The sequence below is a fragment of the Herpailurus yagouaroundi genome, unplaced genomic scaffold, assembly GCF_014898765.1.
Source record: "Herpailurus yagouaroundi ecotype Mexico unplaced genomic scaffold, PumYag 222, whole genome shotgun sequence".
In the NCBI taxonomy this organism is placed as follows: domain Eukaryota; kingdom Metazoa; phylum Chordata; class Mammalia; order Carnivora; family Felidae; genus Herpailurus; species Herpailurus yagouaroundi.
Window position 1 is genome coordinate 10,353,388 of NW_024412453.1, and position 24,222 is coordinate 10,377,609.

Here is a 24,222-nt window from a genome sequence, read left to right on the forward strand (position 1 = left end):
CTCTTGTAGCCCAGAGGTATCTTAGCTGATATGGGGATGAATGGGTGCGGCTGTGTTCCAATAAAACTTTATTTACAAAACAGGTGGTGGGCTGGTTTTGGCCCACAGGCCCATAGTTTCCCAACTTTTGTCCTAGATTTTTCAAAACACATGAGGAAATTAGCATGAAAGGAAAAGAAAACTGGAGAAAATAAGAAGGTGCTCAAAGTGGCTTTAGGAAACAAAATGCAGGCCACGAGATCTTCTACACTGGTTGGAGCCCAGCTTAAGATTTGTCTTTAAGCATCCTAGTAGCCAATGCAAAAAGAGAAACCAACTGGTGGCATTACTTGCAAAGGCTATAGGGAAACACACACACTCAAAACTGTGTGGTTTGCACCAGGGAAAGGATGGCTGATCCTGTTTCTGGTGTTGATCCCCAAGAGAGGTGCCTCCCATGGTGTGTTATAATAGAGCATCCTATGTGGACAGTAGGGATCACATCCCCTGTGCCAGCTCTGTAGGAAGTTTAACACCAGGCTTCTTGAAGCTGTTTATTTCCTCATCATTCAGTATCATATGATGCATAGAGAAAATATCAGCAATATCCACTCAATGTCAGTGGTTCTTTTTTATCCTCCACTTGGCAATAGAAGAAACTGAGGCTCCGAGAGTTGCTGTCATTGTCCAAGGCCACAGTTAGTGAGTAGCAGCACTGAGATTCAGATCCAGGTTTGGCTGACTGCAAAGCCTATGATGTTAGCCGCTGTTAGACTGCGTCTCCATGGGCTGAGAGCCCGATAGAAGCAGTCCTCTGGGGGGTCTGGACGCTGGGGTGCAGGGACCCTCCTTTCACGGTCTGCCCGCAGTGTAGGTACTGCCTTTATTCCCATCACGTTCCTTTCTAGGGTTTGGCTGTTGTACAAGGTGCTGGTGGACCAGAGCACAGCACAGCTTGTCCTCAAGGCTTCCGCGGAGCAGAGGGGAGGCCAGGTCCTGACCCTGCAGAGCCAAGCGCAGCACACGGTGGCTGGCTGGCCAGCTGTGCCCCACCTCCTGACCCTCAAGGGCGTGTTGAAGCAGAAGGAGACATTCAGAGAGGGTGAGCCTGGGGAACGCCATGGGGCAGGGGCAGTGGGGGTCTTGGAGAAAAGCCCTTTCTGTGGAACTACATACAGGGTAGATTAGATCCTACAGGTTTTGAAGCCCACGTATACTCTATTTCAGCATCTCACATACTGACAACACCCCTTTGTCAGAAATTAACACCTCGTCGCTTTGTCAGAAATTAACACCTCGTCGACAAAGTGAATCTTGTAACGAAACGCCAAGTAGGTTTCCTTATGCAGGACTTGTCACAGCCTTTTATGTACTAATGGACATTAGAAAAAACCACGAGGAAGGGTTGGGAGCAGTGTTCCCCAAGCATATTTTTTTCTAATACTTTTAATTTTGACAAAATTTTGGACTTGCCGAAAAGTGGCAAGAATAGCACAAATAATGCCCTACACCCTTTACCCAGCTTCACCAATTACTGACATTTACCACAATTACTTTATCATTCTTCTTTACCTCTTTGTCTCTCTCTCTATACACACATATATAAGTGTGTCTGTGACATTTTTATTTGTGTATAAGAATACACTTGATTCCTGAGCTGTGTTTGACTAAGTTGCAGATGTGACAATTCTTTACTCCTAAATAGTGCAGTGTTTTTTTTCCTTACACGTAAAGATACTCTCCTACCTCCTACAATGCAACTATCACAATCAGAAAACATAGAGTATTCCTTTCCCTTTCATGGTATTTACATTTTTGAAGGGTATAGGGAAGTCATTTTGGGGCTTATCTGATGCTTCCTCGTGACTACCTTCAAGCAAGCTACAGTAGTGATGTGCCATCATACCTGGAGGTACCTAATATCAGTATGTCCCAGAATTTTTTAAAGTTATTCATTTATTTATTTATTTACCTAGGGAGGGAGGGGGAGAGAGGGAGAGCGCAAGAGCGAGCAGGGCAGAGAGAGCAGGAGAGAGAGAGAATCCCAAGCAGGCTCCATAATGTCAGCACAGAGCCCGATGTGGAACTGAAACTCACGAATTCTGAGATCACAACCTGAGGCTGAAATCAAGAGCGGGACGCTTAACCCACTGTGCCACCCAGACACTGCACTGTGTCCCAGTATTGGTGGCATTAGCTTTGGTCATTTGATGAACACGGTATCTGCCAAGTTTCTCCGCTGTTAAGCTGTTATTTTTTTCCTTTGTGTGCTGAGCTCATAAAACAGCTCATGGGAGCATTTCCTCCTTTTATTATCCAGAAGAGTTTGTATAAGATTGGTATTCATGCTCCTCTAAGTGTCTGATGGACTCTACCCATGATCTGGAATTTTCTTTGTGGAAAAGTTTTTTGGAAAATGGATAGATGTAAAGCTATTGAGATTTTCTATTTCATCTTGTGTCAGTTTGAAAGTGACACTTCTCAGGTGATTTGTCCGTCTCAACTAAGTTGTCAAGTTTATTGGCATAAAGTTATGCATTGTACCTATTATTATCCTTTTAATATACGTAGCATCTATATATAGTATGTCCCTTCTTTCATTCCTGATAGTTGTTACTTGTTTTCTTCTCCTTTATCAGTCTAGCTAGGATTACGTCAATTTTTATCTCCGCAAGCAGTGTTTGGTTTTGTTTTCTCTCTGGTTGTCTCCTTCTGATTTCATTGATTCCAGCTCTTGTCTGTGCCCTTTCTTTTCTTACACTCAATTCGGATTTGCTCTATTTTATTAAGGTGGACTTTCAAGCCATTGATTTTTAGATTCTTTTCTTTTCTAATGGAAGTATATAAAACTATATATTTACCTCTCAGGATTCTGTGAGCTGCTTGCCACAAATTTTGGTGTTGTGTGTTTTCATTATTATTCATTTTGAAATATTTTCATGTTTCTCTTATGATTTCTTCTTTTGACCCGTGGACTATTTAGAAGTATGTTGCTTAATTTCCAAATATTTGAAAATTTTCTAGGTAGGTTTTTAATATTTCTTTTCATTGTGGTCCAAGGGTCAGTCTTTTAAAATTTGTTGTGACTTGTTTTACAAGCTAATATATAATCTGTCTTGTAACATACCTTATGCACTGAACAGGAATTTGTATTCTGCTGTTGTCGGATGTAATGTTCTACAACGGTCAGTTAGGTCAAATGCTTGGTTGTGTTCTCCTGATCTATAGCCTTACTGATTTTCTTTAAAATTATTTTTAAAGGTTTATTTATTTTTGAGAGACAGAGCACGAGCAGGGAGGGGCAGAGAAAGAGGGGGACACAGAATCTGAAGCAGGCTCCAGGCTCAGAGCTGTCAGCACAGAGCCCATTGCCGGGCTTGAACTCACAAACTATGAGATCATGACCTCAGCCAAAGTAGTATGCTTTACTCACTGAGCCACCCAGGTGCCGCTCACTGATTTTCTTTTTGTCCTGTTACTGTATCATTAATGAGAGGAGGGTGTTAAAGTCTACAGCTGTGATGATGGATTTCTCTATTTCTTCCTTCGATTCTGCCCATTTTTCTTCATGCATGTTGATATGCTGGTATCAGGTGCATGAGCATTTATGATTATTATCCTTTCTTGACGAATCAACCCATTTATTGTGACATATGCTGTCTCTCTCTCTCATCTGACTCTCTTTTTGGAAGTCTGTTTTGTCTGCCATTAAGGTAGCCACTCTTTCTTATTAGCATTTACGTTGTGTGTATTTTGTCACCTTTTTACTTTAAACGTATCTGTTTCCTTATATTTGAGGTAAATTTCTTGTAGGCCACATATAGTTGGATTTTGCTTTTTTTTTTTTTTTTTTTTTTTTTTTTTTTTTTTTTTTTTTTTTTTTGAGAGCAAGAGAGAGCACAAACAGGAGGGGCAGAGGGAGAGAATCTAAACAGGCTCCACAGTCAGTGCAGAGCCTGACATAGGGCTCAGTCTCATGACCCTGAGATCATGACCTGAGCTGAAATCAGTTGGATGCTTAATCACCTGAGCCACCCAGGCACCCCTGGATTTTGCTTTTATGTCTAGTTTGACAATCTCTGCCTTTTAATTATACTAGTTAGTCAGTTGATGTTTAATGTGATTATAGCTATAGTTGAATTTATGTTTACTCTTTTGCTACTTGTTTCCTTTTTTCTCATATTTATTGTTCCTCTGTTCTTTTCTTGCCTTCTTTTGGAAAAATTAAAAAAAAATAGAACTCAGGTTTAATTTATCTACTGCCCTTTAAACTTCTGTTTCTTTATATTATTTAACATTCTGCTTAGCATTTGTTTTGGAGCACGTCACGTAAATTTTAAGAACCTAGACTTTGATCCCCCCCCACCCTTTCTGCCATAGTTGCCCTCTCTGTTAGATCTACATACATTATAAATTGACAACACAGTATTATAATTTTTGCTTCAGTCGTGTTGACTTGAAAGGCGTTAAGAGAAATAAAATGGCTTTTGTATTTGCACACGTGTTCATCATTTTTAGCATTCTTCCTTCCTTCCTAAAGATCAAAACCTTTTCCTGGTATCATTTCCTGTCATTTTAAAGAACCACCTTTGGGGGCACCCAGGTGGCTCAGTCCGTCAAGCGTCTGACTCTTGATTTCAGCTCAGGTCATGATCTCGTGGTTTGTGGGTTCGAGCCCCACATCAGGCTCTTCATCGACACTCTGGAGCCTGCTTGAGATTTTCTATCCCTCTTTCTCTGATCCTCCCCACTCGTGAAAGGGCGAGAGGGGTAGAGGGGCAGAGAGAGAGAATCTTAAGCAGGCTCCACACTCAAGCGTGGAACCTGACGCAGGGCTCGATTCAATGACCCTGGGATAATGACCTTAGCTGAGATCAAGAGTTGGATGGTCAGCCAACTGAGCCACCCAGGGCCGCTGAGCACCCCTGTATGCATATCTCTGAACACATCTAGGAAATCTTCACATTTGGAAAATTATTTCTTCAGAGATTTTTCCTGTCCCATTTTCTCTTTCCTTTCCTCCTTGGGATTTCCAATTGATATATTTTAGAACTTTTGATACTGTTTCTAGGTCTCTGAAGCTCTCCTGATTTTTTTTTAGTCATTTTTCCTTTTTTTTTCTTCAGATGTCTATTGATCTGTCTTCCAGCTCAATGACTTTTTCTTCTGTCTTCTCCAAACGCCACATGACAAAAATTGTAAGAGGCTCCAATACATTTTTTAATCTCATATTTTGCATTTTTTGTTCTAGAGTCACCATCAGGATTTAAAAAAGAAAATTTCCATTTTATAGCTGAGATTTCCTATCAGTTCATTTGATACAAGAATATTTTCCTTACATTCTTTTTAAAATTTTCTTTATATTCTTGAGCATAGTTATAAGATCTGTTCTAAAATCCTTGTCTGCTAAAATCCTTGTCCTGCTTCTTTGTATGTGTAGCAACTTGAGATTGTATTCTGGACATTTTCAATGATATAGAGACATGAATTCTTTTTTATTTCTCTGAAGAGTGTTTTTGTTTGTGGGCTTTGTTTTTTTTCTTACTATATTTTATTTTATTTTATTTATTTTATTTTTTTAATGTTTATTTATTTTTGAGAGAGAGACAAAGAGTGAGTGGGGGTAGGCAAAGAGAGAGAGGGAGACAGTGAGTCTGAAGCAGGCTCCAGGTTCTGTGCCAATAGCTGAGAACTCATGTGGGGCTTGAAGTCATGAACCACGAGATCATGCCCTGAGCTGAAGTTGGACCCTCAACTGACTGAGCCACCCAGGCACCCCTGCTTTTTTCTTATTTTAGCTGACAGTTAAGTTGGGTAGATTCAGAACCCAAACTGTCTCCCCTCTGGTGGGATGCAGCTGAAATCAGTTCAGTTCTCTTATTTTTGCTGGGCTGCTTGGAGTCTTTTCTGCTCCTGTGAAATTCAGGGGATCAGCAAAGATAGGAAGTTTGCAGGTAGAATTTAGGGTTTCCCCTAGGTGGCTTCCTCCAGAATTTCCCACTTTACTTGCCATTTGTTGTTGCCGGTTGGACCTCTGTTCTCAGATTCCCTAATCACTTAGAGTGCAGATTGCTGTTCAAATGTTGTCCACCTTCATGGTGTTGGAGTGAAAACATACAGCCCGTTTAGTGCTGGTGATTCCCTCCAGTGTTAAGTCCCACCCAGGGTCTGCCTATTTGTGGCTACTCTCCTGTCACTTTCAGATAACTGCTGTTTTTTCATTTTGCCCAGAGTTTGCAATTGTTACCTTGGGAGTGCTGGTCCGGTTAAGCTCCCCACCGTTAATAGAAATGATACTACTCATTTGTCTTTTATTTAAATGTTTATTTATTTATTTTGAGAGGGGGGGAGAGAGAGAGAGAGAGAGAGAGAGCGAGCATTGGCACAAGTAGGGGAGGGGGTAGAGAGAGGGAGAGACAGAATCTCAAGCAGGCTCCACACTGTCAGCGTACAGCCCATTACACGGTTTGATCTTATGAGCTGTGAGATCATGACCTGAGCTGAAATTAAGAGTCAACTCTTGGGGCGCCTGGGTGGCTCAGTCGGTTGAGCACCCCACTTCAGCTCAGGTCATGGTCTCCCAGTTCATGGGTTCGAGCCCCACATCAGGCTGTGTACTGACAATTCAGAGCCTGGAGCCTGCTTCAGATTCTGTGTTTCCTTCTTTCTCTCTACCCCTCCCCCACTTGCACTTTCTCTCTCTGTCTCTATCTGTTTCAAAAATAAATAAACATTAAAACAAATTTAAAAATTGGACTCTTAACCAGCTGTGCTACCCTGGTGCCCCATCATATATCTTTTTTCTTTTTTTTTTTTTTTTAATGTATATTTTTGAGAGAGAGAGATAGAACATGAGCGGGGGAGGGGCAGAGAGAGAGAGAAACACAGAATCTGAAGCGGGCTCCAGGCTCAGCTGTCAGCACAGAGCCTGACACAGAACTTGAACTCATGGACCGTGAGATCGTGACCTGAGCCGAAGTCAGACGGTTAACTGACTGAGCCACCCATGTGCCCCATCGTGTGTCTTTTTGACGTGTTTCCATATTCTTTGAGCACTCCCTTCCTTTATGACCCAAAAGATGTTTGTCTCATTTTACATTTTCCCTCACATGAAATAAGCCATTTCTCCAAGAATCCTTGGTTCCTTTTAATACAAAATAATATGTAGAAACTAAGAGCTGGGTGCTAGGTGTGTTTATTCCTACTGAACTATCAGTCCTAGACTTTCTCAATGGATGGACCTGGAAAATAGACGTGTGTGCGCACACGCACACGCACACACACACACACGCACACACGCACACATTTCTATATCTTTCTACAGATAGATAAGTTTAAAACCATTCATTCACATTGGGGCGCCTGGGTGGCGCAGTCGGTTAGGCGTCCGACTTCAGCCGGGTCACGATCTCGCGATCTCGCGGGATCTCGTGATCTCGCGGTCCGTGAGTTCGAGCTCCGCGTCAGGCTCTGGGCTGATGGCTCAGAGCCTGGAGCCTGTTTCCGATTCTGTGTCTCCCTCTCTCTCTGCCCCTCGCCCGTTCATGCTCTGTCTGTCTCTGTCCCAAAAATAAATAAACGTTGAAAAAAAAATTAAAAAAAAAAAAAAACCATTCATTCACATTGATGTCCCCAATTTCAATTTATCATCAAAAGGCTCATTCTCAGGTTTTCCCTTTTCACCCTTCTCATCCTTCCTCCAACAGAAAGAAATCTGGCTGTAACCATCCACCGTGGATTACTCATTTGCTCAGCCCTACGATACACAGAAAGTAGTTTCAGAGTCACTAACCTGTACCTCTGTGAAAGGAAACCCTATTAACTAGAATTCAGTATTTGATGAGAATTTTTTTTTTTTTTTTTTTTTTTTTTTTGTCTTTGGCCTGAACATAATGGGGTTGGAGTTCATCCAAGTAGTTATTGCAGGCCTAAATCCAACCACGTTGTTCCCATGTTAGTTAGGGTTAATCCCCCTGCCACCCCCGTGTGATTCTGTTAATCGTTTGAAATACAGTGGGGTTTGCCGGTTCCTGTTTGTATTCCATTTTTAGGTTTCCCCTATCCTTATTGATTTTATGTGTTTGGTTTTTGATCGTGTGAAACATTAACAAGGTTCCCAAAGCCAGAATGACACAAAAAGGGACCCTTTGCCCAAGCATCCTTGACCACAGCGCCCTAGCTGGACATCTGTCCAGGGCCCAGTGTTTCAGAACCTGAAGATTCTGCCCTGACCCCTAAGACGTGGGTGCATTCTCTAGTCTGGTAGTAACATTAGCACCGACCCCCCAATCCCAAATTGGCTAAATGTTCCCAAACCAAATTTCAAAATAAAATGACATAGGTCGAAACAATTTTTAAACACACGGGTCGCCTGGGTGGCTCAGTTGGTTAAGCGTCCGACTCTGGCTCAGGTCATGATCTCGCGGTTGATGAGTTTGATCCCTGCGTCGGGCTCTGTGCTGATAGCTCAGAGCCTGGAGCCTGCTTTGGATCTGTGTCTCCCTATCTCTGTGCCCCTCCCCTGCTCACAGTCTATCTCTGTCTCTGTCTCTCTGTCTCAAAAATAAACATAAAATTAAAAAAAAATTTTTTTAAACACAATCAAATAAAACATGTCCCAGAGAACTACTTGCGTTGAGTTTACTTTGAGTTACACCGATGATCTCTCCATCCCTTAACATGTAACACGTGTTACTTCATTTTTGAAGGCAACTATTGATGGATAATTTCTTGGAGTGTAATTTACATATAGGGGAAAACCTTTTACGTGTTGATAAGCTCACAAAGTTATGTACCTACCAACACAGTCTGGGTACAGAACAGTTAACATCTCCCCTCAAAGGTCCACTGTGGTCAGCCTCTTCCCTAACCATCCCCCCACCCCCACCCCGGCAACCCCTGAGCTGCCGTCTGTCCCTTATAGCCTTGGCTTTTGTATAATGTGACATGAATTGAAACAGTATGTTAACTTTTGAGTATGGCGTCTTCCACCCAACATGATGTGGTCGAGATTCATCCAAGTTGTTGCACATTATCAGCAGTTTATTCCTTTTCTTTGCCGAGTAGTATTCCGTGGTGCTGATATCCAGCAGATTATCTATTCACGGTCGAAGGGCATTTGGATTGGTTTCGGTATTGTCCAGTGTTTTTTTTTTGGATTTTCCAATTATGAATAAAGCCACTATAATCATTGGCCTACAGGTTTTTGAGGGACCATGTGGTTTCATTTGTCTTGAGTGGGCTTGCTGGATTGTAAGGCAAGTACGTGTCGAACTCTGGAGGAAAACACCGGACTGCTTCCAGCGTGGGTGTGCCATTTCACATTCCCGCCAGCGCTGTGACGGTCCTAGCTGCTCTGTGTCCTTGCTTTTGCAGTTGGTGTCGCACATTTTTGGTTTGGGGGTTTTCAGTGTTGATTGGTGATGGAATCTCATAGTGGTTGAAATTGGCATTTTCTGGGGGAATCTGGGTAGCTCGGTTGAGCATCTGACTCTTGATCCCAGCTCAGGTCTTAATCCCAGGGTCGTGGGATTGAGCCCTGTGTTGGGCTCTGCACTGAGCGTGGAGCCTGCTTGGGACTTTTTTACTCTCTTTCTCCACCCCTCTCCCCTGCTTATGCCCACACACGTTCTCTCTCTTTCTCCCTCAAATTGATAGATAGATAGACAGATAGATAGATAGATAGATAAATAAATAAATAAATTTGCATTTGCATTTTCCTAAGTACTGATTTTGTTGAATATCTTTTCATAGGTTTATGCACTACTTACGAATTTTTGTAAGCGAAGTGTCTTTTTAAACCTTTGGTCCATTTAAAACATTGAGTTGTTGGGGCGCCTGGGTGGCTAAGTCACTTAAGTGTCTGACTTTGGCTCAGGTCATGATCTCACAACTGGTGGGTTCAAGCCCCACTGTGCTGACAGCTCAGAGCCTGGAGCCTGCTTTGAATTCTGTATCTCCCTCTCTCTCTCTTTCTGCGCCTTCCCCACCTAATCTGTCTGTCTCTTAAAAATAAATATTAGGGGCGCCTGGGTGGCGCAGTCGGTTAAGCGTCCGACTTCAGCCAGGTCACTATCTTGCGGTCCGTGAGTTCGAGCCCTGCGTCAGGCTCTGGGCTGATGGCTCGGAGACTGGAGCCTGTTTCTGATTCTGTGTCTCCCTCTCTCTCTGCCCCTCCCCCGTTCATGCTCTGTCTCTCTCTGTTCCAAAAATAAATAAACGTTGAAAAAAAAAATTAAAAAAAAAATATTTAAAAATTTGTTTTTGAAATTGAGTTGTTTTCTTGAATTCCCAAATTGAATTTGGGAATTATTTACACAAGTCCTGTGTAAGATGATTGTTTTGAAAATAACTTCTCCCAGTCTGTGGCTTGCCTTTTCATTCTTTGATTCATTAATTCTTGTCTTTTAAAGAGCACAAGTTTTGAATTTTGATCAATTCCAGTTGATTATTTTTTTTTCTTTTATGGATAATGCTTTTGCGGTTGTGTACAAAATCTTTATTTACTAAACCTGAGGCCACATCATTTTTATTTGTTCTTAGAAGCTTTATGGTTTTAGTGTTTAAATTCAGGTTTGTGGTTAATTTTGAATTAATTTGTGTACATGATCAGGTAAGGGTTGAGGAAGTTTTTTACTTGTGGATTTTCAGTCATTTCACATTTATTAAAAAGACCATCCTGGGGTGCCTGGGTGGCTCAGTCGATTGAGCTTCCAATGCTTGATTTTGCCTCAGGTCATGATCCTGGGATCGTGAGGTCGAGCCCCACATCAGGCTCTGTGCCAGGCGTGGAGCCTGCCTGGTATTCTTTCTTTCCCTCTATCCCTCCTCCACTCATGCATGCCCTCTCTCTCTCTCTCTCTCTCTCTCTCTCTCTAAAGAATAAATAAAAAAATAAAAAGATCATCCTTTCTCTGTTGAATTAGCTTTGTACCTTTGTTGAAAATCAATCCACTCTGTGTGGGGGTCCATTCCTGTCTCATCAACAATATTTCATTATAGCTTCATCATAATCTAGCAAAGTTTTACTCTGGTTATCCATGATTAACTGGTTAATACCCTGTAGGATATGGTAACATAGGACCCTACAACATAAGGAATTTATGAGCATAATTGGCAGTTTATGTCAGAAAGTTCTGTCTGTGTGGAAAATGTTGTGTACTCTGTCATCTGATTGAGATTTGCGTGAGCTCTTTGTCTGGAAGCACAGAACAGGGGTGTTTAAACCAGCCCAGGGGTGAAGAAGGGCCTCCTTCCTGGAGGTGGTAACGTGTGAGTCCAACTTTGAATGACAGGAGGGGAGGTGTTATGGGCATTTGGACCATGAAACCGGGTGGGGGCAGTAGATGTAAATGGTTCTGATAACAGCAAGATTCCCCTCTTGTGTGAGTTATATATGGGCACGGACTGGCCCAAAGGTGTGGAGTCTTCTCTGGATGGAAGAGATCTCTGAGCAGTTTTTCTATCACTGGAATTCAAGGTTGGGTCCCTCAAGCCTTGCTGGATCTCAGTTTTGTTGTCTCTAGAATGGGGCTGTTCTTTCACTGTGGTCTGTGGTTCTGTAGAACAGGAATTGAGCCCTGGTACTAACTGACGTCCCTGTTTGTTTTTGTTTGTTTTTGCCAAAGCCCTTTTGTTTGTGAATTAGCTCGTAGCTTGCTTGGTCCTCAGAGCCTCCTGGGAGGGAGCTGTTTTAATTTGGTCTGTTTCCCAGGTGTTCCCCCGTGGCAAGAGTTAGAATTACATCATGGATCTAGGAACTTGTCCTACCCCCGGATTCTCTTCCCTCCTGCCCAGAGCAGCCCAGTCCCCTGCTCTGTACAACTTCTCTGCCATGCTCTGCAGGTACCATCAGGGTCACTGCTGACTCAGCTGTGCTGGGTTTCCTCCTGCGGAGCAAGCATGAGAACGCAGGGAACAGCACCAGCATGCACAGCGTCACCTGCATCCTCGCCCAGAACGGCACCCGCGCCTTGCCAAGAGAGCTCTGGCTGAGAGGGCGGCTGCAGGCCCAGACGGGGAGCCTGGGGGGCCAGGCCAACCTCCGTGCCAATGCAGCCAGCCTGGCTCTGGGTGGGGTCTGCACCTGGGGCCCTGGGCATGGCCGGCTCTCAGGCAGCCTGAGTCACAACATCAGCACCCTGAGTGAAGCAGGTAGGAGGGGTGGACATGGCCAGATGCCTCCTTCCCTCCCCAGAGACTTCCAGGTCCTGAAGCCAAGGGGTAGGAGACAGAATGGAGCCTCTAGTCCCCACATCCACCTTCCAGCTGTATTTCTTCCCCCTGCCAGCTTCTCCCAATGCTGCTGTCTTCCTTGGGCTGTGTGTTATTCACCCAGAACACACAGTGCAGGGACATTTGTTGCTACTGAGTATTGACGTCCTTCCCAATCCGGTGGCCCCTCCCCCAGGACTCCCCATCCCACCCCCTCCCCTCCAGCTTCTCCCTCTTGAAAGCTGGTCTAGCGGGGCCTCAAGGATGTGCTCCTGTACCACAGTTAGGAAATAGGACACCCCCAGCTTTAGCTTCTTGGGGACACTTGAGTAAGGCCTGGAGGGGCTCAGAGTGTGGCAGCTAGGGGAGAATGCGAGATCAGACCCCCTCTGTTCTCCTCCTGCTTTCTGAGGGCCAGTCCCTGTCCCTGAAGGGGACACCAGGCCTGTCACTTGCTGAGTGTGGCGGAGGTGGTCCTTAGTGAAATCACCACTTGTATGGATCAGAAAGTGTTGAATGTTGACACTTTCATATGGTTCCACTTGGTATATTGGGGGAAGTGGGACCTGAGAGGCCCGAGGTTGCCCCAGGGCCTGGGGACGCTGCAGACAGAAGCTGGGCCGACGGCAGCCCACTCCCTTACCCACTTCGGGCTCCTGGGGAGTGTAGACTGGGCTCAGTCATCTCTGTGGCTCCTTCCACCTCCAGGACTCCCCTCGGAGGCGGAAATGCTCCTGTCACACACCCACGTGGCTTCCAACCTCTCCACGAGCTTTATGGCACGGAGCGCGCAGGCTCAGCTGGACGCAGCGCTTGGCCTGGACGGCCTGGCCCCCGGCGCCCCGGGTCACCTGCTCCGCGCCAGCCTGGCCCACACGGTGCCCAGCCTCAGGCGCTGGGGCCTCCCGTTCTCCGTGGACGGCCGCGGACACTTCCAGGTGGGTGGGGGGCTGGGCGCGGGGGCCCCGGGGTAGCGGGTCCCAGGGACACACACGGCTTCGCTTCTGCCCAGAGCGCGGGACACCGTGTGGCGGCTGGGCTGACGGCAAGTGTGGACGGTGAGCAGCTCCACGTGGCCCTGGAGGCGAGGCGACAGCCTGGCCATGGGGGCCTGGCCCTCGAGCTGCACCATGGCCTCTCGGCGCTCCTGGGCACCGTGCCCGCGTGGCTCCAGGTGAGCGACCAGCCGGAGGGCGTATCCCAGCCGCCTCTCCTCACCCACTTCTTAGGTCACCAGCGGGACTCCTGCCACCTGCCGGGCCCCTCCCCGGATCCCGCCCCGCTGCCCCGCCCCTGCCACCTTGGCCCCTCCTCTTGCCCCCCCCCCCATCTTCCCTCCCAGCAACTCCGCATTCTCCTTTCCGTCCTCCACACCCTGTGTTGAACTCTTCCTCTCCTGTCCACCCGTCCTCTCCTCCACCTGTCCTGTGGTCCTGTTGGCTCCCCTGCGCCCCCACCGTAATTGGAAGTGCCCCAAGAGGGAGCCACTTTGGAGGCACTCTGGTCCCCTCTAGTAAAGTTCAGACCGCCCACATCCTGGCCACCAGCGAGTCTTTTGGGCTCGCACCTGCCGCTCCAGGAAAGACCTTGAACACTGAAGAAGGGGCAGCAAACGTAGCTCACCTCTGCGTTATTCTCAAAGATGAGAAGCAGGAAGCCTTGTCTGTGGCGGCACAGGGGTGGCTAAACCATCCACAGTGTGCGGGAGGTGGGGCCGGGGATCAGGGTGAGTGGCTAAAGCCACACCGTTTCCTCACCTCCCCTTTGTGTGACTTGGGGCAACTTGCTTACTCTCTGTGTCTCAGTGTCCTAATCTGCACAGTGGGACTGCTGACCATTCCCACCTCTTGTGGTTTTCTTGAGGATCAGATGAGGAACCAGGTAGAACCTGGCACATGGAGGCCGTGTGAGGACCTGAGCTCTGGTTCCTTTGGTTTAATGATGATGCTGTGGGGTAGGGCCGGGTTTCTGCACAAACCTCTCTATCGGGGTTATTTTCCCAGAGAGGCTTCCATGAAGGGCGATGGGGTTGGGCTGGATCTCTGTGCTCCATCTGGGGCCCGGGTTGGGTAAAGACGACTCCCGTTGCCATCTTCCGGGCAGCAGCCGTCGGCGTGCTCCCCTCCCGACCCTCCTGGTCTCTGCAGGTCAACTGTAGTGGAGACGCCTCGTCTGCCCAGCTGTCAGGGCTCTGCTGGGGGGACTTCGCCCAGCAGCCTCTGGAGGTACCTGGGTCTCTGTTGTTTGCCGGGTAGTCGTGGCAGAGGGTGGTCTGCATCCGGGGGGCTGGCACAGCCTGAGCACTGGCCACAGCATGGCCCAGGGGCCTGTGGCCACTGCCAGGCTGACCCACATGGTCCCCTCCTCTGAGCCCTCCGTGTCCCCCACAATGCACAGCTGGACTGGGGCACAGCCCAGCTTAGGTGGCTCCAAGCTCTCCTGGGCTGGGGCACGGGTGGACGGTGGGTCCTCTCCGTCGCAGGCACATTGTGGCAGGGAGTCCTGAGCCACAGGGCCCTATGGTTCCTGGACCCAGGGTGAACTGGATGCAACCAGGGGGCTGCCTGCAGACCTGGTCAGTGCTGCCCTGTGGGCCCCTGAGTGGGCAGCTGGTAGCCTGGCCTGGCTGAGCTCCGTGCCTGCTGGCAGGGGAGGGGTGGGTGTGTAGCCCCAAGGACTGTCTGGGGGAGGAGGACAGAGGTGTTTCTGCTCCCAAGGCCCGCCACCACGGCCTGGCTGCGTGCTGGCATATCCCACAGGAGCTGGTCACTTTGCCAAGGTCACACAGCGGCCTGGATGGCGAGAGGGTTAACTAAGGGAATAAGGGGTGAGGACTGAAGGGGTCTGAACAGGCTGGACAGATGGGCTGCCTTCCCTACTCTGTGTCATGGGGAGGGGGACATCAGGGAGGGGGACCCTAAAATGCTCTTAGAGGCCAAACTTGACTCCACGGGTGGCCATTTGCAGCTGTTAGAGAGAAGCACTTTGCAGGAGTAGAGCCTGTTAGCTGGGGATGGGGGTGGCCCAGGGGATGGGGGTTCCCTTGATCCCCCAGGCCAGGCAGAGGGTGAACCACCGCTTGGTGGGGTATTGTAGGGACACCTGCTGGGTCTCTCCTTGCCTTTCTTGGGGGTAGGATCTGGCTGTGTTGTCTTTGAACGGCTCCCTCCTGGTCCACACCCACACGGCCAGTCTGGTGGCTCAGATATCTTCTGGGGACACCTTCGCCCTGGCCCACGTCCACACAGCCTGCGGCCACCGCCATATCCATCTGGACACCGGCCTCCAGCACGCATGGCCTCCACTTGAGGCTCTGGGGGTTGCCCCCGACAACCACATCCAAGTGTCCGTGGTGGGAGACGATCCCACCGGGGCCGGGCTGGCGGTGGCCCTGGGCCAGTGCACCCTGACTGCCCGTGGGGACATCAGCCCCGAGGCCAACACCACACACACCAACTGGACCCTGTCACTGGTGAATCGCTGCTCCTTGCTGGAGGTAAGCCACCTCTCCACCTGTCAGTGCGGGGCCCTGGCGGGGCTCCCACCTCCCTCCATAAATTATTAGCTGCTTACTGTATGCCCGGCTCTGCCCTCAGCCTAAGAAATTTCCGTCTTTTTGCCATTGTCCTCTGCCTTTGGGGTTTCATGGACTACAAAGGTTTGAGCCAAAAAATGGGGCCCAAAATGAACTGTCTCCCCTTTCACAAAGGGCCCTACTGATTGCCTTTCTTTCTGGGGCTGGAGTTGATTCTTTTCTCATGAGCTCACTTATCCTACCCCTAGGCTTAAGGGTCTGGGAGTAATCATAAGAATATTAAGAAATAACAGACGAAGTTTATTGAGCATTGTGTGCTGAGTGCTCCTTAAATCCTCACCCCCACCAGGAAGGGCCGCTTGTATCCCTAGTCCCAGGCTCTGGGGCCCAGAGAAGAATGAGCCCAGTTACTCCCCTCTCGTTCCCATCTTGGGTCGGTGCCCCCGTGTGGGGCATGTTGTCTGCCCCAGTGGAACTCGTTACTGAGGCCCTCTGCCCTCCAGCCAGCGATCACTGATGCTGATGCTGAATTTCCAATAGCCAGGCTTTCCGGGCACCTGGCTCTGGCCAGCAACTCACAAGTATTAACTCATTTACATTCAGAGATGGGTAAACCGAGGTTCCAAGTTCGGAAAGATGGAGCCATTGGTGGAGCCGGAACTCAAGCCCATGTCCGTTGATGGGGTACACAGGGTATCGGTCACTTGGCAGGGGGAGGTGCTGGTGGACTTGAGGCCGTAGGGTCAACGCTGCCCTTTCCCACCCAGGCCCATCGTCAGCTCCCCAATCTGGGCTTCTGAAGCTGCCCTTAAGTCCAGCCACTTCCCCATATTTCCAGGCAACAGGCCTCCCACAGGCCCTGCACGCCGAGGGCAGCCTGAGCTGGAGCCCTTGTGAGGTCAATCTGGCCTCAAGCCTGCAAAGTGACCCTGGAGACGCCCACCTGCTGCTGGCCCTCACCTGCGGGCCCCAGACCTTGGTCGTCGGGCGCCTGGCCCACTCCCTGCCCCTGCTGGGCCGCCTGGGTCTGCCACCCAGCAGCGCCATCAGCCTGGCCGCCCAGCCCCGGCCCCCTGCCCGCAGCTCCCTGGCCCTCCAGCTGGGGCCGTGCCAGCTGCAGGGCTCGCTGGAGCAGCACGTGGAGAACCAGAGCACGTGGACACTGGCTGCGGAGCCGGGCTGCCCGTTGCTGGAGGTGCGTATGGCGGGCCCACGAGGTGACTGGAGGGACCTCCAGACCCCCTGCCGGCGTGAGGCGTGAGCCTGGCTGTCTTCATGCCCCGGGCGCCTCCCAAGACCCCAGCCACTATTTCCCAGATGCTCTCTCTGACCCTTGGTTCCTCTTTAATCTCACCTTCCCCCCCGGCAGATGGGGAGATCAAGGCACAGGGTGGGGGGGACTCAGCGCTGTGCGACAGAAGGGCCACCGACTTGGAATTGATCAATTTGTCTTTTTTAGTGAAATTCTGAGTGCAGGAAGGAAATGGGGGGGGCACTCCCCTTAGCTAACAGTGGGGACAGGCACATCTTGGTTTCATAACCTGTTAGAGGCCACCGGCTGGGCATTCTCTGGGCCAGGAGATGATGTGAGAATGGTCCTATGATATTTGGGGGAGGGGAGCCCGACTCTCCGGAAAGGGAGACGCTGAGTCAGGACTGGCGTCCTTGTCTGCGGGGGGCAGGCCCCTCTGCCTGTCTCCGTGTCTCTTACCTCCCGATGGAGCTTCCTGGGCGTAGGGATGGGGTCCAGTCCTCTCAGCATCCCTGTCTGTCTATGCTCTGTCTCTATTAATTGAGTTGCCCACGACGGAGAGGTTGAAGCATCATGGGAACCAGCAGGCCCAGCCCTTGAACTCTGGGATGATGAACGAGTTCTGTCCTTCGTTTCCAGAACAGTAGCCACTCGCTGCAGGCCCTGAGCACTTCAACTGTGCTCACCAGTATGACCGAGAAACTAAATTTCTCCTTTTACTTCATATTAATTTGAATGGAAGCAGCCCCATGCGGCTAGTGACTATCCTATTAGACCGGCCTAAAGACAGACCGCATGCAAACCTCAGTGCTGTTACGTACCAGCTGTATGATCCCGGGCGTGTGCTCCGCCTCCGAGCCTCACTTTCCCCGTCTGTCATTTGGGGATAGTGACCACCCAACTCAGGGCTGGGAATAGATGAAAAGAGGCTGTCCTTGGGGAGCACGTAGCAGCAGGCTAGTTGTGTACTGTTTCTCCAGGGGATACTTGTCTGTTGTGATTTTGCTGTTGCTGGAAAGGGGGACGCGGGAAGCACGGGTTGGTCAGATTCCCCCCCTGACATGGGACCTCCCTCTGACCCCCTCTGGTCTGGCAGGGCCTGGGCCTCCCAGCCCGGACACAGCTCAGCGGCTCTCTGCGCGCTGCAGATGGGGAAGCAGACGTATCGGGGTCCCTTGTGTCGGCCGGCCGCACTGCCTCCCTGACCTTGGCGGCCGCCTTGCACCGGTCTGAGGCCACGCTCCGAGTGAAGCTGAGTCACACGCTGCCTGCGCTGCGGGCTGTCCCCCCAGAGGCCCTGCTGACCACCCAGCTTGGGTGGGAGTCCGGGCGCCGGCTGGATCTGCGGCTGCGGGCGGGGGCCTGTGAGCTGCAGGGCAGTGGGGAGCTGCACCTGGGCCCCAGGCTGCAGTGGCGGGTGCTGGCCCAGAGCTCCTGCGAGGCCCTGCAGGTAGGTGGCGCTGCGGCGTGGGAGGAGTGGACCTCAGGGTCACGTGGGGTGGGGCAGGGGCTGCCTCCCCCCTCCCCGTCCCCCCTGCGTGCGAAACAAGGGAGAGGAAATGAATCCCAGGGGGAGGGACTCATCACATACTTGTCGAGCCCACTCTGTGCCCTGGAAATGTGGCCACGCACCCAGAAGAGGTAAATGCCTACCTGGGGAGACAGGCAGTCCCCAGCCTAAACGAGCGAATTACAGAGTATATTACTTAGTGATAAGGGCTACAGAGAGGCAGAAAGTGGCAACGGGGGAGTGGAGGACGACAGGACACATACTGCAGTTTGGTCAAGGTCGGCCCTGAAGACCAGATGACTTTTGAGCACAGACTTAAAGGAGAAGAGGGAGGAGCCATGTGGATATCTGGGGAATGAGTGTTCTAGGCATGGCCAGTGCAAAGGCCCTGAGGCAGAACCAGAGGGGAAAGGGCATTTGCTAGGACCAGGGTCAGCAAACCATTTCTCTGAAAGTCCAGACAGTAAATACCTTCAGCTTTGCTGGCTGTGCAGCCTCTGTAGCAACCACTCAGCCTTGTGGTTGTCACACAAAACACCATAGAACATATATATACAAGCGGGCGCTGTATTCCAATAAAGCTTTATTTACAGTAGCAAGTTGTGGGCTAGATATGGCCCATGGGCCACATAGTGTGCTGACTCCTGTTTTATAAAAAGTACGCTCAGATTCAGGATCCTTTGTAGAGGCTGTGAGAGGACTGGGTGGGGGTCTCCGTGTGTGAGAGAGGGGGCCGGGGAGCAGGGTGCCTCCTGTGCTTGTGTCCTGTGTGACAAGAGCTCTGGGGCTACTGTTTCCTATGATGGGGAGCACAGTGGGAGGAGTCCCTGACAGTCACATCTTGGACGTATTGAATTTGATGGAGCTGTTGGACACCCAAGTGAAGATGTTGGGCACAGCTCTTGGAGTCAGGAGGTTGGCTGTGGTCCGGACTGGAGGTCCGTGGCTCTCGGTGGTCCCACTGAAGGCCACGAGACTGACTCAGGTGGCCATGGGGAGGGTGTAGAAGGAGCCGTAGCATAAGAAGCAGCCACGGGTGCCGCAAACAAGCCAGGGGGGAGGAGAAACCCAAGGGAGAAGGGGTCCCTGGGGCCTGGGAGGAAGACCTTCCCAAGAGAAGGGAGGGGTTGACAGGGCCCAATGCCTGTCTGGCCGGGGCATGACAGGGCCCATGCTGGGGAGGCCACCTTTGACGTCAGGAAGCACCAGACTGAATCGTGGCTCTGTTCCCTTGTCTCTGGGTGGCCTTGAGCAAATCATGGCTCCTCTCTGAGCCTCAGTTTTATCAAAATGGGGTTAAAGACCCCTGCTCTCAGGATCAGATAAAAAGCAGACATTGGCTGCCCAGCCCTGCCTGGGGCCCAGTGCAGGCCCGGGGAATGGCGGTGTCTTTTTCTGTCGTGCGCTAAGGTGAGGAGCCCAGAAACACTCTGTGTTCCTGCTTGCAGCCAGTTTTCTGGAAGGTTCCTCTGTCAGGAGCGGATGTTTGGGTCCACGTGGGAGGATGGCAAGGGGAAGAGGGGGAGAGCTGCTGAAAAGTCAGTTCTCCAGCTCCTGCGGTTGCCAGACTCTTGGGCAGTTTGACTTGTAAGACTTGGTTCCGTTCCTGCAAAAAAAATAGGATCCCCGGTGGTTTGGGGAGGAGGGAGGCCCAAGAGAGGAGTTCATCAGATGGCCGAGAGCTACAGACCTGGGACCTTTGAGATGTGTCTGCAGACATAGGACCTTTGAGAACTTGATCAAAGTCACAAACCCTCTCCTAGGAAGGCGTTCCCACCCCATTTTGCAGCCGGTTCGTGGGAGAGGCATTAGGACTCCCGATGCCTGCTTTGAGCCGTGTCTTGGTGAAGAGCCCTGCTTCTGTGTCTCTTTAAACCCCTCCAGGCCTTGGGGGTCCTGGGCCAAGTCAACAGCTCCGGCTACGTCGAAGTGAGCTCTGTAGCTGTGGACGCCCGAGCACTGGTCGCAGTGGACAACAGCACTTTGCGGGGGCTGCTCATCTTCAAGACTGCCGAGGTGAGGGCACGGGGATAGCGGGTGCCTGGGGCAGCCTGGGAAGGGGTCCTGGGGCCCGAGGAGAAGCACCGGCCACCCTCCTAGCTCCAGAGAGGCCCCAGGGGATGAGAGCATCAGGACCCATAATTGGAGGAAAGCCTTCAGTTCCCCTGGCCTCGTGGCCCCCCACTTTTCTCTTGCTTGTTTGCTTTAAAAAAGAGTTTTGGGGCATCTGGGTGGCTCAGTCGGTGAAGTGGCTTGACTCTTCATTGTGGTTCAGGTCGTGATCTCACGGTTCATGAGTTCAAGCCCCGCATCGGGCTCTGTGCTGATAGTGCAGAGCCTGCTTGGGATTCTCTCTCTCTCTCTCTCTCTCTCTCTCTCTCTCTCTCTCTCTCTGCCCCTCCCCTGCTCACACACTCTCTCACTTCCTCTCTCTCTCAAATTAATAAATAAGTTTTTCACAAGTTTTCTTGAAGTACAACATAAGGACTGTAGGAAAGCACAGAGATGAAAATGCTCAGCTTGGTGAAATTTTCACAAACCAGCCACCACCCACCTCGAAGCACAGAATGTGAGTAGAGCCCAGAAGCCGTCTTGGGCCCCATTCCTCTTACCCGCCACCAAGAGTCCCCACAAACATGAGTTCTTGAATGTCACATCCGCGGGAGCACACACATGTTCCTCTTCACGTCCGCCCCCTTTGGTTCATCGTTAAGCTTGTGGGATTCGCCCATGCTGCACTTGTTGATTTTTTCCTTTTTCACTGCTCAGTAGTACTCCCTGGTGCACACAAATCACGATTCATCCGTCCGTCCTACTGATTAGCTTTTGGGTGGTGTCCTCTTTTGACTGCCCATCGTATCCATCAATCATGTCCTTATTTTTATTTTGTCTTAAAGTTTTTTTATTGTGGTAACATTTACATAAAATGTACCATCTTGGGGCACTTGGGTGGCTCAGTGACTTGGGCATCTGACTTCAGCTTAAGTCATGAGCTCACAGTTTGTGGGTTCGAGCCCCACGTTGGGCTGTATGCCGACAGCTCAGAGCCTGGAGCCTGTTTCAGGTTCCGTGTTTCTCTCTGTCCCTTCCCCACGCTCACACACTCTCAAAAATAAGTGAATAAACATTAAAAAATTTTTTTTAATTTACCTTCTTAACCATTTTTAAGTACACATTTCAGTGATTTTCAAAACGCTCACACTGTTGCCAACCTGTCTCTATTACACACGAACTCCCCTGCCAGCCCCTGGCAACATACTTTCTGTCTCTGAGGACCCCACCTACCTCGTCTAGGTGGAATCATACAGTACGTCTCTTTGTGACCGGCTCTTTTCACTGAGCATCATGTTCTCAGGGTTGATCCATGGTATTGCAGGTGACAGAATGCCCTTCTCTGTTGGGTGCCTGGGTGGCTCAGTCCGATAAGCGTCCGACTCCTGATCTCGGCTCAGGTCGTGATCTTACACTTCTTGAGATTGAGCCCCGTGTCAGGCTCTGCACTCTCAATGCGGAGCCTGCGTGGAATTCTCTCTCTCTCTCCTCTCTGTCAATCTCTCTCTCTCCCCTGCTTGCTTTCTCTCTCTCTCAAAATAAATAAATAAGCTTAAAAAAGAAAAAAAAGAATTTCCTTCCTTTCTAAGGCTACGTAATTACCCCATGGTGTGCATAGACCACATTTTGTCTGTCCTTCATCCGTCAGCTGACCCTCGGTTTGGTCCCACCCTTTGGCTAATGTGCATCTGCCAGTGGGAATGTGGATGTGCAAGTGTCCTTTCAAGACCCTGCTTTCCATCCTTACGGACGCGAGTGTCCAATTTTAGCCTCTTACGAGTAGTGCTGCTTCACGCACACTCGTGCTTGTGTTTTGGTGAGCACGCACGGGGTGGAATTGGCGGACCGCGGGCTGTGTGCAGGTAAAATCAGCTGTTGGGTTGCAGTGCGAACCAGCTGGCCTTCCCAGAGCTCCCGGGGAGAGCCGCTAACCGCTCCTTAACTTAAAAGTCCGTGCTGTCCTCAGCCCGGGCACGTTGTGCGCGCTCGCCCATGTGAGCAGCTCCCTCGCCGGTCCTCCAGTGAGCACCATTCTGGATGTCTCGGGAGTTTTCCTTCGGGCCCCTGATGTTTTTTCTTTCTGCCGCATCCCAGCCTGCAAGGCGTGTCCTCCCCAAACATCCTGCGGGTCCTTCCCTGTGCCTCGTGGAAGCCCTTTCTCAGGTTCCTCTCCCGGGTCCACCCCTCGCCCCGGGATTTTTTTTTTTCCTTGCCACTTTATGTCAGGCATCCCAGATGTACAGACTGCTTTTGGTGTAAATCCCCCCAACTTTTTCTACAGTGCCCCGGCCACCAGGGAGGGGGACACAAGAGGCTTGGTGTAACGTCAGAGTGGTTTGTTCCCCCGCACCCCCCCGTGAGAGAGTCTGGCCACCTCCCAGGCGGCGAGTCTCTTTCTCTTGCTCTGCTGCAGAACCAGCGGGAGGTGGAGGTTTCGCTCACGCACGACCTGCCCCAGCCCGGCCCCTCGGGTCTCCCAGCCCACGTCCTGCTGCAGCTGGCCACCGAGAGGCAGGGGCCCCGCTACAGAGGCACCCTGAGGGTCGGAGTGGACGGCAGACAGGTGTGGGGCTCTGCTGGCGGGGCCTCCGAGAGCCGGCGGCGGGAAGGGGGGGGGTGGGGACAGCCCGGTGCGGTGGCCCAGCTCACAGCCATCCATGCCGACAGGTGTCCGAGGAGCTGACGTTCACTCGGCAGCCGGAGCGCATCTCCCTGGAGTACACCCTCCAGCACGACGTCCCCATGCTGCGGACGCTGCGGGTAGAGGACACGCTGGGCCTGCGGGTAAGCCTCGGTGCTCGTGGAAACCCACAGCCGTGTGCCCTCCTTCATGCAGCAAATGTCCTTGGACGCGTGGTGGAGGGCAGGGGCGTGGAATAGACTCAGACTTCCCTCTGAGTCTCGGTCTTCTCATCTGGGAAGTGGGGACAGCCCCCTCTGCCCTAGCCCAGCCGCAGCCCCGGGACCATTACACGTTCTCGTTTTCCAAAGCCTCCCTGGGACCCAGCGCTTGTCCTTGACCCCCTTGTCACCCGTGTCCACTCGCACTGCCTGGGGCGGGGGGGTTGTGGGGCTGGCCCGGTGTCTCATGTGAGCGCTGTCTCTGAGTCTCTCTCCCTCCTCTGGATTCACATGCATGTGTAGTTCCACTTGGCGGCCGGGCGGGCACCACCCGCCCCTCCCGTTTGCCCCTCTCGGCCAGCGGCCCCTTGTCCCTCCAGCGGCAGTCAGACCCTTGGCGTCACCCTTCATCCCCTGCCACTCACACACCAGACGCATCTCTCGCGGGAACTGCCGGCGTATCCCCCTCAGTATACCCGGAGCCCGACCCCTTCTCCCCACCTCCAGCTTTGTCACCTGCTCCAGGCCCCCTCAGGTCACACCTGGGTTCTAGCCACCGAGCTGGGCTCCCTGCTCCCACCGTGGCCCCCGGGGTCTCCACCTAGAGCCCTTCTAAGTCAGACACCAGCCCGGCGCCAGAAAGCTTCGTGCCAGGATCTGGCCTGTCCCCTCTCTGGGCTCACCCGCTATGGCTGCCCTCGCGGACTTTCTTCAGGCCATGCTGTCCGCGCCCTGTACTCAAACTGGCAGGTCCTCCTTCCCTTCCGTGCCCCCTGCCCGCCTCTGGCTTCCCCGGGTCTTTGTGCACATGTCCTTTCTCCAGCCTTCCCTGTACAGACC

General features: G+C 51.0%; 1 protein-coding gene across 1 annotated transcript in view; it reads left to right on the plus strand.

Moving 5' to 3' along the window:
* Positions 1–24,222, plus strand: part of LOC121019514 (uncharacterized) — a 147,847-nt gene that overhangs the window by 75,262 nt on the left and 48,363 nt on the right. Inside the window, exons 38-48 of the mRNA XM_040459030.1 lie at positions 888–1,081; positions 11,824–12,132; positions 12,901–13,130; positions 13,205–13,366; positions 14,340–14,417; positions 15,329–15,688; positions 16,566–16,922; positions 18,076–18,429; positions 20,374–20,505; positions 22,955–23,104; positions 23,209–23,325. Of these exons, the coding sequence (XP_040314964.1) occupies positions 888–1,081; positions 11,824–12,132; positions 12,901–13,130; positions 13,205–13,366; positions 14,340–14,417; positions 15,329–15,688; positions 16,566–16,922; positions 18,076–18,429; positions 20,374–20,505; positions 22,955–23,104; positions 23,209–23,325 (2,443 nt within the window). The remainder of the gene's footprint in view (positions 1–887; positions 1,082–11,823; positions 12,133–12,900; positions 13,131–13,204; positions 13,367–14,339; positions 14,418–15,328; positions 15,689–16,565; positions 16,923–18,075; positions 18,430–20,373; positions 20,506–22,954; positions 23,105–23,208; positions 23,326–24,222) is intronic.